General features: G+C 48.6%; 2 protein-coding genes across 3 annotated transcripts; one reads left to right on the top strand and one right to left on the bottom strand.

The window, feature by feature from the left end:
* The first annotated feature begins 2,275 nt into the window (after positions 1-2,275).
* LOC105567369 (neuralized-like protein 4) lies at positions 2,276-10,503 on the top strand. Of its 2 annotated transcripts, XM_012022197.1 has the most exons (13): positions 2,276-2,499; positions 3,826-4,041; positions 4,114-4,560; positions 4,692-4,892; positions 4,976-5,201; positions 5,280-5,379; positions 5,468-5,644; positions 5,726-6,034; positions 6,101-6,294; positions 6,391-6,680; positions 6,749-9,222; positions 9,303-9,455; positions 9,526-10,503. In XM_012022197.1, exons 1-13 carry the CDS (start codon positions 2,350-2,352, stop codon positions 9,719-9,721), a joined length of 5,133 nt encoding a protein of 1,710 aa, XP_011877587.1. In that variant the 5' UTR covers positions 2,276-2,349; the 3' UTR covers positions 9,722-10,503. The 2 variants fall into 2 exon arrangements, with proteins under 2 accessions (XP_011877587.1, XP_011877586.1); XM_012022196.1 differs by having other exon boundaries at positions 4,976-5,379.
* A 321-nt stretch (positions 10,504-10,824) lies between these two features.
* LOC105567365 (guanine nucleotide-binding protein subunit beta-2) lies at positions 10,825-13,317 on the bottom strand. The gene is made up of 6 exons (XM_012022189.1): positions 12,467-13,317; positions 12,187-12,332; positions 11,727-12,026; positions 11,448-11,649; positions 11,136-11,352; positions 10,825-11,050 (listed from the first exon to the last, which is right to left on the bottom strand). Exons 1-6 carry the CDS (start codon positions 12,533-12,535, stop codon positions 10,944-10,946), a joined length of 1,041 nt encoding a protein of 346 aa, XP_011877579.1. The 5' UTR covers positions 12,536-13,317; the 3' UTR covers positions 10,825-10,943.
* Positions 13,318-13,447: the final 130 nt, after the last annotated feature.

The following is a 13,447-nucleotide window of genomic DNA, read 5'->3' as shown; positions in this document are numbered from 1 at the left end:
GAATCAAAATGCCATGATTGATGGCATTTTGATTCACCGAGAGTAAGCCTAAGAGCTAAAGTAGGAGTAAGAAATAAAATGGATTTATTTCCTTACTCCTACTCCTTACTCCAGCTTACTCCAGCTTACTCCATGTATTGTAGACCAGCCTTTACGCCTACTTCTTTAATCCACTACTCCTACTGCCATTGTAGACCACGCTTTATATACATGATTTACTACTACTACTACTACTACTACTATAATATACATGATTTGAATATACCTTACATAATACGTATATCCATTAATGTATTTCGTAACAGAGTGCACAATACAAACAATATTGTGATACATTCGACGCGCGCACGCGCGCGTGTGCGTATGACTAGACATGTAGACATATATAATATACTAATTACCACCATACCAGGATCACAAAGTAGAATTAATATGTGGTAAATGCAAAAAAAAAGAACAAATTTACAATTGAGAAAAGAATTATATTATTCTATTCAAAGAATTATTATTATATAACATGCAGATCTAAAAGAACGTTTTGCAAAGTTTTTTTAATACATCTTTAGAGCTTTATTAAAGAAATATCTCAAAGATGTCTTAGATTCTCTGAAAAGACGTTTGTAAGTTGTTTTTTTATACGACATTAACATATATACTGTTATTTACATTGCTGATTGTGAAAACTGTGATGTAACCTTTATTAATTAATGTATATACATATAAAGTAGATTATAAAAACGCTTACTACCAATTAATTTGATATCTTTATATCTCGCATTATTTTTAAAGGTAGGAATTAATTTAAAAGAACAATTTAACATTTGTCGCAAAAATCCATTAAAGATTCTAAAAATTTAGACAGGACACTTACAGTCAACCCAACTGGCTAATTAGCTTTATTAGTTTAGTACAACGTTTTGACCGTATTTTTGGGTCCCTATCAATGTGGTACTACAAATCAACAACAAACGTAATTATAAAATAATGTAAGTTAATAAGTAAAACGGATAGAAGTTACGAAACGAACCTAAGTGAGTCTTCATCGTCGAATAAGACAGAGTCGAATTATAAAATATATGCGTACGTGTAAGCACTGTGGTTGCTGGGCTCGAACTGATTTGTTAGTCATGTCTTAGGAACAATACAAGGTGATATTGCGAACTATACAGTTTCGATTACACAGTCGTGTATTACATGTAAGTTTCCGGCAATTTCTCTTTTTCCCCTGAGGCGCTCGCTACGCAAAATTCTTGGTTTCGGCCAATTGAACTCGTGGTCATGTAATACACGGTGGGAGTGGCAAAGATTCTAAAGTATTTAAACTTTTCTTTAAATATGAAGAACAATTTAAAGGGACAGCAATCAACAAAACAATTTATTTCTAATTTTTTTATATCCGTAATTTAGAAAAAATTGTATTCTTATCAAGCATATACTGCGGATCTTCATTTCTAGTAGTTAAAGTACAACTCAAAATGTGTCTGTTATACTTTCCATTTTTTTGGTCTTATTTAAAAAAAAGATAAGTCAAAACATCACCATTTCTAAACTTATAAATTACTAGAGGAATATAAAAATGTATTATTTGCTTGCTGTAAAAATTATACATTATTTAAAAAAAACAGATTTGCCATAAAAATATACAGTCATCTACAGTCGGTACTGTTATCGATTGTTTTACTACGTGATATTTCCTCAGTAAATTTCCAGAGGGCGCTTCAATCGCGAAAGATTAGCTCAAATATAATTCTGCTGTATCCAAATATGCAACACGGTACATTTTCCCCGAATATATCTCGCTGAGCTCGACAACAGAAAAGTATCGATATCCTTATACAAACTTGACATCACATTTTCCCTGCGTACAACGTAACGAACAGGTTCTATTGTTTTCGGAGGGGAAAAGTGTAAAGGGAAAAAAGTCAGGGGCCGAGCAACCTGAGATTCAAAGTGACAATCGGCGTCCCAGTATATTTACTTCAAATAGGTTCAAAGAGTGCCAAAAGAAGGGAACAACTCTCCGCTCTCTCTCTCTCTCTAAAAGTCAGTGGCATTATCGCCCAGTCAATTCAGCGCTTTAACCGTGAATCGGTGAATAATCGCGGTTCTCAGTGACGATCCACCGATTAACTTTTAAAGAGTTACACTTTTCCCACGTGTACTTCTCGAGCCGCAAGATAGGAAACTGCGGACCCGACACACCGCGGGGCAGGCGAAGGGCGGTGATGCGACGCGGCGCGGCGCGCCTGGTGTGTCGATCGTACGGCACGGCACAACGCGGCGGCGGTGGCGGCGGCGGCGGTGGTGGCGGGCGCGATACACAACGCGACACGGTGACCTGCGTTCGACATGTTCCACCGGCGATGCGGCCACCGTGTCACCCTCGGCAACAGCGGCTGCACCGCCACGCGCAATTTCTCCGAGTACAACAACGGCCTGGTGTTCAGCGCCGAGCCGCTCCAGGAGGACGAGCTGTTCGAAGTCACCATCGACAAGAAGGTACGGTGGCACGCGCCCGCCTACCGCGAGGCGGTCCGTTCGTTCCCCGGACGTGCCCTGGGGCTCGGCCCGTACGACGAGATAACTCGTCGGCGTGGCGCAGAACGTGAGCCCGCGGTGCTGTCCGTTTCGATAAATATCACGAGTGCGCACCTGCCTCGTGCGTCAAGTTTAATTTCATTTCATTTTTAGAGACTGACAGGCAGCGTCGAGACGCCGTGATAATTGCGTGCCTAAAGCCTGCTATAATGAGTTTATTGGTCGTTAAGCAGAAGTCGGGAACTGAAAGTTTAGCTTGTGTTTAAGGACCTCGGCGGAACGGCTGACCCTTCAGGACAATGTTTATAAAATGTATCCATTGTTAATAGTTGTACGGTAAAATTGTTTTCGTGTGTTTACACATGTACATGCTTCTTCACGAACATTGCCTTTGTATACACATTTAGGATTTCAGGCACAAGACAGGTATTGTGCGCGAGGGCCTGAGCAGAACGACGTCTTGTAGCCTTAAAGACCGTGTATTACGCTTTAAATTTTCCTCTTAAAGTGACGCGCAGTGTTTCACGTCTTTGGAGGACAAAATAGCCATTCTCTGTTCGACTTGGAGCGTAAAACATTGGGGTCAATTCTGTTAACTTGCGCTATGGTGGAGATGCTGAAAGTCTGAGCAGTCTCTGGCTCTTTCTAACTGTCCTCTTAGAAAGAGGACAAAGTCGCTCACTTTGAGCATTTTTGCCGCATTGCAAGATACAGAATTGACCCACTTAGAGCACATAAGCTGCGCTCGGCATTGCAAATCCGAGGCGTCGGAGCGCTCTTCCTCCCATTCTATCTCGTTCTCCGCTTTCGCTCACTCGAATACAAAAGAGCACCCCGGCGCCTCGGATTTGCAGTGCCGAACGCAGCTATAATAATTAATAATGATACAATAAGAATTTTATTGTGTATGTTACAATACACAAAAATCTTCAATAATTGGAACACTATTGCAACGGCATATTCCTGAGACCAAATCAAGTCAAGAAGTCCCGCACTACTTTTCCCTCCGACAGACAGTTATCGAGATATCATAAGCTAAACATTGATAAAGTCGTAAATTTTCTCTCGAATATCTCAAAAAGTATTAGGCAAATAAAAAAATATTTCAGTCAAAAGTTGTTCACATTAATTAGTAGAATAGTGTAATAAACAATATAGCGGAAATGCTAAAAGTGAGCGGCTCTGTCTCTTTCTAAGGGTACGGTTAGACAAGGCCTCCTTGTCTTAAAAGCAAAAGACAGTTATTCCGCCGGGGCCCTAGCTCTGAAAAACGTGTATATTGCGCAGATCATATCGTGGAGCGGCAGCATAGAGATCGGAGTGACGGAATGCGACCCCGAGACCCTGGAGATACCATCCTGTGCCATAAACCTCCGCCATGGGTCCTGGATCATGACCGGCTCCGGCATAGTTCACGATGGCGATCGCATCGTGGAGATATACGGGATGGATCTTACTGATCTGGAGGAGGGGAACACCTTGGGAGTCATGCGAACGTCCAATGTAATTCGCAATTCGCTAGTCCGTATCCGTCCCGTGTAGAAATTAACGATAATCCTGTGTCCGCGATTGCAGCACGAGCTGGTCTTCTACGTCAATGGTGTCTCGCAGGGCGTCGCGGTCAGCAACATTCCCGAGCGTATTTTCGCCGTTGTGGACATGTACGGTGACTGCGTACAGGTCAGCGTTGCTCACCCGAGACTCGCCGCACTGTGCAACGCGCCGAAGGACGAAGTCGAGATCAATAATGACTACGCTGCCGGGGAAACCTCCGGCTCCTCAACGACAAATCTAGTCGCTAACTTAAACGTTAATCTAAGTGTCAATGTAAACGTTAATTTACCGAAAAATCCAACTCCCGCGGCGATAAGGGAGGACAGGTTGAAGTTTCACGAGAGGGTCGGCTCGTTGGTGAAGCTCTCCAATAACGCGCGGACCGCCGAGAGGCGGAGGCCGCTCGACGAGTTTAACAACGGTGTCGTAATGACTCATAGGCCGCTACGAGATAACGAATTGTTTGAGGTGAGCACTCGCGAGCGTACTCGATTGCAGAAGAGTATTTACATAAATTGCAATAGCAAGACTGGTCAGCTGTTGCGATTCTGTAGCGAGCATTTGCTCTCTTATTTTCTCTATAAATGTCTACGCTGCAGATACGGATAGACAGGCTAGTGTACAAGTGGTCGGGGAGTATAGAGGTCGGCGTTACCACTCACAGCCCTACGGCACTGGAATTTCCGGCGACGATGACCAATATGCGTTCGGGTACAACGATGATGTCCGGCTGTGGTATTCTGACAAACGGCAAGGGCACGCAGCGCGAGTACGGCGAGTACAACTTGGACGAATTGAGGGTGCGTGATAGGGCCAGCGAACGGCACCACTGAATATACGTTGAAACTTACCTTTTGTTATTCTTTTCTACGTCGTTTCTCAGGAAGGAGACCGCGTGGGAATGATTAGGCAGAGTAACGGAGACCTTCACTATCTGATAAACGGTCTGAATCAGGGTGTCGCGGCTAAAGTGCCAGCGAGTGTGTGGGGTGTGATAGATCTTTACGGAATGACCGTGAAAGTCACCATTGTCGACCGCGACGAGAGGGAGGAGCAGAATCTAGTCACTAGGAGAAACACGTTGCAGCTACAAGGTCTGGACAGCGAAGGTAAACACACACGTAGAAACTCTGACAAGTTTCGCGGGAATAGGAGCTGCCGCGTTATAACGTGTGTAAATTTCGTAGAAGTCGGCGAGGAGGAACTTCCCGATAGACTGATGTTTCATCCCTGTTGCGGGACTCACGCCGACGTGATCAACAACGGGCGTACAGCGCACAGGCCTAAGTAAGCAGAGACACATTCGTCGCCGCTGACGAACTTTTCCGCGCTCGCACGCGTTCGCTTAAACGAAGGGTGTAAATTTTTCTCGCAGCGCCATAGACGACTTCAATAACGGCGTGGTATTGACGTCGAGGCCGCTGAAGCCGAACGAGCTGTTCGAAGTTCGACTGGACAAAATTGTCACCAAGTGGGCCGGCTCCATCGAGATAGGAGTCACCACGCATTCCCCGACGGAACTAGAATTCCCGTTTACCATGACGAATGTCAGGTAGGCCACGCCGGTCGGTCTCGCGCGTGCGGTAAGTCGCCGATCCACGTGTTGCTCAAAGGTGGCTCGCATCGATTGCAGATCCGGCACGTGGATGATGACGGGTAACGGCGTTATGCACAACGGCACCACCATGATAGATCAGTACGGTCAGAATCTGGACCGTCTGCAGATCGGCGATCGCGTGGGCGTGATGAGGAAGGACAACGCGACGCTGCATTTCTACGTGAACGGCGCCGACCAGGGTGTGGCGGCGATGAACGTGCCCGAGAAGGTCTACGGCGTGATCGATCTCTACGGGCAGGCCGCCCAAGCCACCATAGTCGACAACGTGGACTTTTACAGTCCGACCACAAACAATTCGAGCTTTAGTAATACGACATTGTATAGGTACGATTCGATACGTAAGGTGACTCGTCGAGTCACGCGCATTACATTGTGTAAATCTATTGGCAGCGATCTGAGATTTCATCATGTGCACGGTAAGAACGCGCGGATTACGAACAACGGTTTGACGGCGTCCAGGCCGCGAGCCCTGGGCGAATTCAACGAAGCTATTGTGATTGCGAATCGCGCGCTGCGCGACGGCGAGATGTTCGAGGTGACGATAGACAAAATGGTTGCCAGGTGGTCCGGTGCTATAGAAGCAGGTAATTGCCACCCCAATTGTCGCGACGAGCACGAGGCATCAAACGCGATATAAAGTTTTCCCTCGATTTTCTGTAAATGATTAAAACTGCTCACAGGAGTCACTGTGATAAGACCTGACGAGCTAGAGTTTCCGTCTACAATGACAGACATCGATCACGACACGTGGATGCTCTCCGGGTCGACGGTGATGCGCGACGGCGTGACGCTGCGTAACAACTACAGCTGCGACTTGGACAAGCTGATGGAAGGCAATCGGATCGGAATGATGCGGTGCTCGGATTCCTCCTTACATTACTTTTTGGACGGGGTGGACCAGGGTCCCGCCTGCACCGGTTTACCGTCGAACGTTTACCCGGTGATCGACTTGTACGGTCAATGCGCGCAGGTATACGTCTGCCCGAGTGATAAGAACAGTCGTGTTTCAGCGTATTAATTCCGAACAATGTATCTCAGGTGACGATCGTGTTGCCCGAGCGGAGGGATCCTTTGACGCAACAATACCTACCGTCGGAGAACAGTATTAGCCAACAGCCGACCTCGGTGATCCAGCCTCAGGCGCAGACTGAGATTCTGCACAAGTTCCACGAGTCGGTCGGGCTGAACATTCAACTGAACAACGACAGAACGGTAGCGACCAGGTGTAGGGAGTACAATAACGCTGTCTTGTTGAGCGAGGCGGCGCTGGAGAACAACGAGCTGTTCGAGATCGCCATCCAGGAAGTGGCGCGCGAGTGGAGCGGCTGTCTGAGAATAGGTGTCCTGAGCAACGAGACAGGCAACTGGTTGACGTCGATGAACCTCGTGCCCGGCATGACGTCCATTCCCAGCGATGCCTGGTACCTGACGGGCAACGAGGTGAGGCACACGGGTTTCACGCTCACCTCCAACTACTGCACGAGTCTGGATTGGCTGCGAGTGGGCGACAAGGTCGGCGTGAAGCGCACGCACGAGGGTAACCTCAAGTTCTACGTGAATGGCGAGGACATGGGCGTGGCGGCGTCCGACGTGCCCGAGATGGTGTACGCGGCGATCGAGCTCTTCGGTAGCACCGTGGCGGTGAACATCACCAGCAGCAGGCAGCAGAATCCCGCCATATCCCCTAACGCCAGTCTGAGGCTGCAGGACTCGCTGGAGCTACTGCTGGATCCGATGCCGCCGCGAAACGACGCGGGAATGGACACCTCCATCGACGTATCCGAGGGGAAGCTAATCAACGACGTGACGCTCACGCCGACGCAAGCGACCGCCGTCGCCAGCCTGGTCGCCGGCGACGGGGATTGGAGCTACGAGTTCCACGAGAATCACGGCAGGAACATTCAGCTCGAGACGAAGACGGTCGCCAAGCGGGTGGCGAGCTACAATCAGGGCGTAGTGATGTCCAGTCGTCCGCTGATAAAGGGCAAGCCGTTCCAGGTAAAAATAGAGAAGCTGAACGAGCGTTGGGTCTCGAATATCCTCTGTGGCGTGTCCTGCATCTCGCCGGAGAAACAGGCGAGCTTCCCGTTGACGGCGCTCGGCTTCAAGAGGCACTCCTGGATCATCTGCAGCGACTGGATATTCCACAATGGCATGAGAGTGAGAACCAAGTACGGCGCCGGCCTGGAGAACCTTCAGTGCAACTCTACCGTGGGCCTGCTGATCGACGAGGACAGTCGGCTGCGCTTGTTCATCAATAACGTGGATCAAGGGGTGGCCGCGACCGACCTGCCACCGTACGTCTTCGCCGTGATCGATCTGTACGGGCAATGCGAGCAGGTGTCCATCGCGGGAATTAACGAGGAGTCTTCCTACACGAGTGTCGCGATCGACAACGCGCTGGCGGCTCCTCTCGAGTGCGCGAGCGTGGAGACGGAGGACGTGGAGAATTCGCGCGAAAAAGCCGACCTGGAGTGTCACGAGAAGGAGAGTGCGATGGCGACCACCTCGTTGGATCTCTCGCCATCTTCGACGTCGCCGAGCGTGCCGAGTCAGTGCAGCTTGAACGTCAAGGACGGCAATCTCGAGGCCGAGTACTCGTCCTTCGGTAGTAACAACAGCGCGAACGTAGCCGACAACAGCGTAGGCGTCAAAGCGACGTCGAGCGTCGACAGCAACAACTCGGACTCGAGCTCGGAGCTCAGCAACGACGCGCGGAGCATCAGGAACCGAGTGTACCTGGACAACGTCGTCGTGCCGGCAGCGCTGAGCAAGCAGCCCGAGAACAACTCGAGCGGGTCGAATCACGACGCGGAGAATCGCGCCCTGTGTACAAACGTAGAGATAAACAACGCGACTAACATTAATATACAGAAGGGCATGGTCGCCAGCGCGAGCAACATGACCAGCTTGAACGCGGCGATCACCGGGGCGAACGCGAACAACGCGATTAACGAAAGCATAGCGTCCAATAGTCAAGTCAATAGTGCGAGCAGCGCGCAGCAGAACAATTTGTCGGATGTCCCGAACAACACCTGCTCCAGCTTCGAGTCGCGGTCCTACGCGAGTCGGGACAACGTCCGCGACAACTCCTTCAACGGGAACGTACCTCCGAGCCAGAACACGACGGCTGGTCAGCGGGACGTGCCGTACAACGCGTCCTCGCTACCGTTTGTACCGTCGTCGTTACCGTCCACTCCACTCGGGTCCACCGTCATCGCGTCGTCCAGGAGGTGCGACTATCTGCGGGTGTGCATACAGCTCAAGAAGTCGCTCGTTCTGCCAGACGAGTTTTTCTCCGCCGACGAGATAGTCTGCTACTGCAGCGTGTGCTACAAGGTGGACGGCGACAATGCGATCTGCAAGAAGGGCGAGCCGCCGGCGGAGTTCGCGATACCGGTCGGCTGGGCCAGATTCCCGCTGAAGCAGAGCATCAACGCCGATCAGATCCCACAGAGCACGACGGACAAGTGGCACGTCGCGTTCTACGGCATACGTCTGGACGCGATAAGGTAATTAATCTGTCCGAGAACAATTGGATTTCTCTCTCTCTCTCTCTGGTCGTGTATTAATTGCTACATTCGGCGTTTAGATTGATTCTGGATCGTGGAGAGCTAATGACCAAAGAACAACTGGACCTGAGCAACTTGACGGCGGGCACTAAGAGCGAGGACCAGAATCCCCAGGTGTCGTTCTCGCCTAGCATCAAGTACGCGGCGTCCGACGAGTTCACGAGAAAGTACCCGTGAGTATCTCCTTCCGCTTCTAAACGGTGCTGATCCACAAATGCCACAATTTGAATTTCAACCTTGCAGATACATCGACATGCAGTCGAATAGGAAGCTGAACGCATCGACCGCGTTCCAATTGCTGGTGAGACCCGGCTCGTACACGATCAGTCCCGGCGACAAGGACAGCACCGACCTGCACTGTGAGTCCAGCAAGTGGGCCACCAAGGAGGCCGGGGCCACAGCGATCGTCGCCCTGCTCGTTCACCTGGACGGATTTTAATCCGTGCCCGCTTTCCGAAAGTGTTTTCCGCGAAACTTGTGTTTTCCTCCCGTCGCGTCTGTCCGCATCGAGCACGCCCGCGCATCGGGCCGTGACTGTTGTTTGTACATAAGATGTGCCGTTCGTTAACAGAACTGTGGTAAGAGACTCTCGAGACCGATGTATTGCAATTCCGTCGAAATCGCGCTGTACATTTATGTTAAGTTCCGACGCGAGTCCCCTCGCGCGCGTTTAGCCGTTAACGGACCTTTACCAAAAGATTTACTTGCTAGAGGTAAATCGAGGTTTCAGTTCTCTTTTAACGTTCAACTCTTACGTGTACAGTATGGATGATTGTGTAATAGCTGCGTTTATTTATATTATACATAGAATTCACTAGGAGAGGATTTGCCGTAGATTAGCTATGACAATTTTGTGATGCACTACAAAAGACTTTTAATTAGCATAAGTTTTAAACGTTTTATCACACACGTGTCATGTGCTGTCGCTAGATTGGCCTAAGTTAATGCTCACGAGAACAAAGTGTATGAAATATATGGTATTATTGCGGTAATGATACTTGCCGTTTGTGCGAAGAGAACAGTATTTTTGACGCCCGCGCTTCACGCCTAATCAATATACCAAATCTCTATTGTATCGCATTAGCGGATAAATCTCAAGACACGGTACAATTTTTTTAATGCACTCTTCTGCAACGTATTCGATAGGGAAGCATCGTGTAATATGTCTATGTTGTAGAAATAAATATAAGCGCAATTCGCATTGCCAGATCATCCACCGAATCGTCCGTTTTCGCGAATTAATAAATGTTTCGACATTGTGGTTCGAAGGCTGGTGAGGAAGTTTATTGTTACTCTAAATTTTACGCAATTCGTCATACGTAATTTATTTATTTGCAAGACATGTAGGATAAATCCGGAATTAATCCACAACAGAAGACTCGTGTTTCTTTACATTTTAGCTTATAATGGGGATGCAGATCGCGAATGCAAAGAGCATTTTAATGCAGATTTATTTATACTGTAATTATAGACTAAAGGCAGTAACTCGTTAGAAAGTTAATTAACAAGATTACCGCGCGGGTTTCGTGCAAGAAGAATCGGTCGGCTTTTAACATCAATATATTTGTGGTAATGTATCTCGCCCAAAACATTCTCTCATCGATTGCTTCACAGACAACTCTCTCTCTCTCTTTTAAATGTATTAAACGTTATATGTATATTCACACCCAAATCCGGACGTGCTGATCCCAGGAGCAGCTGGCCACCGCCATCCCATTGCCTGAGACGCAGAGGGACGTCACTCTGTTTTCATGGCCAGACAAGACACCTTGAAACAAAAAGTCTGTTTTACTAACACGCTCATTTTTTTTTTCATAACGACAGCTTCCTTCCGGCGGAACGAACAAGCTCACCGTTGTGTTGATTCTTCAACGTGTCCCATATGTGAATGGAGTTATCGTCGCTGCCGCAAAATATGAATCTGCCGCTCAGAGACAGGCCGCAGGACGTAAACCCGGGATTCGAGCTCGGCGGCTTGAAGGTGGCCAACTGTTGATCGGACCTGAAGTCCCACAGTCTCGCGGTCTTGTCCTCGGACGCTGTTACGAAACCTTGTCCGGAGGGATGATACTGGAAGATGACGAGCGACGAACGCAATAATGTTTTAGCATCCTCGTTAAGACCGCAACGAATCTGCGAGGTGTAAGAATGCGCCGAGTACTCACGCAGACGGAGTTTACGTCAGCCTCGTGGCCGAAGAACGTCTGCTTGGCTTTCTCTTCCCGCAAATCCCACAGCTTGCAGGTTTTGTCGACCGAGCCGGTGACGTAAGTGTTGCCGTCGGGGGACAGGCTGATGCTCACCACGTCGCCCGTGTGCGCCTCGATGTCCGTCGTTTTCTTGTTCGCCTCCAGGTCCCATATGCAACTGGACACACAAGGTATTCACAGTCATTACCCGCGAAATCGCCTTATCTTATCCTTAAACGTTACGTATTTAGGTACATTTTCATGTCGCCGGATCCGGTGATGATTTTCTTGTCGTCGAGGAATCTGCAGGACGACAGGAAGCCCTCGTAACCCAGAAGCTCCCTCATGATCTTAGCGGATCCCGTGGCGTCGCGGTTGTTCACGTCGTAGACGGTGCACATGTTGTCCATACCGCCGCACGCAACGAAATTGCCGCTCGGCGCGAAAGCCACCGACATCACCCAGGCTGAACGCAAGGGGATGACCTGCACCTTGTTGCCGGTCCACGTGTCCCAGATGATCAGCTTCCCGTCCAACGATCCGGTCACGCAATGCCTGCGGTGTAGATCAGTATAGATGTATCTATTATTCTCGGTAGAAAAGACTCTCGGGGTACGACAATTGTCCGTTTAATACGTCACGAATGACGCGAAAGCGTGAAAGACATTTCAGCGGTCCAACGAATCGAGCAACTATTACTGATTTTAACACTGACCGACTATCGCCACTGTAGTGCACCGAATTGACTTTATTAATATGCCCCTTCAGCATCTTCTTAGTTGACAGTCTGACTTTCGAAGCGTCCGCCACCCCACTGCACGCTTCCTCCAACGTCGTGTCCTGCTGCTTCTTTTGGTCCTCCTGGCGAAGCGAATAAAACGGACAGAATGAGTAAAAGCAAGTTGTCGGAAAATCTCATCTATTTATATACCCGTATAAATTATAAGTGCGTGAAACATTAATATACGCGAGGTCCTCGATTGTACGATAGAAACCTTGCATTTGTTGATGAGATCCTCCAATTCTTTCTTCAGGGCTACGGTCTCGGCGTCGTCCTTGCCCATTTTTTACCCTCCTTCGAGCAACGCGGAAAAGTATGAGAACTAAACGCCACCGATGTCCGACATGTGAAAACTGCCCGACAATTTCCGACAACACACAAAAGAAGCCTCAAGATCGTCTACCCCACTGCCCCAGTAATCGTATTAGGTCGCCGGTTAATTTGATTTGTTAGGCATTAGCTCGGCTCGCTCGCGTAACTCGATTACCTACATTCACGATAACGCTTTTCGAAGAACAGATCTGTATTTTTTCCTTCTTCGAAAAGTATGCGCGGGATGAAGAATACGCGATTAAAACAAAAAAGAGTATAGAACAAATCTACTACAGGAGGGTGGAAGAAGCAAGTTGATTGTAGATGCAACGAGCTTTATTTACTCGATGTCAATATAAATCGTTTACAGGACAAATCAGACTGGAATATCTGATTCACGTTTCATTACAGAATTTCACGGGTCGACGACGGTCTATTCCCCCGGAATAGGAAATCACGCGGGCAAAACTGTCGACACGGTGCAACGGTTAGCCGCTCTTTTCGACCACAAAAACCATCAACCGTCTCGCTTTCGAGTCTCCCGCTTTCTCCTATAAATATCCGAATCCCTTGGTACGGATCGATGTGACTCGGTGTGATCGCGTAGCGATCGGCGATATTTATCCGTGATAGCCAAATTTTCGAGAGCTGGGGGGAAAGCAAACGTCGCCTCGTCGATTGCAAATATATCAAAATACATAAGAAACATGGTAATGTACAGTAACTGTTGACGATACACGAATAAGGTAATTTTGCGATAAGCGACATGAGAACACGGAGTGTCTCGGGAAGGCTGGCGCTATCGATCGTCCTACTGTTGTACGGAGATCAGCTTGCGGCGGGAAACGAGGGAGTGTGCAGAACGAAGCTGAGCCAGGACGTT

This window comes from Vollenhovia emeryi, unplaced genomic scaffold, assembly GCF_000949405.1.
Source record: "Vollenhovia emeryi isolate VEMERY1.0 unplaced genomic scaffold, V.emery_V1.0 DF939138.1, whole genome shotgun sequence".
NCBI lineage: Eukaryota > Metazoa > Arthropoda > Insecta > Hymenoptera > Formicidae > Vollenhovia > Vollenhovia emeryi.
The sequence above is the reverse complement of the archived record's forward strand: the minus strand, read 5'-3'. Positions and strand labels throughout refer to the sequence as shown.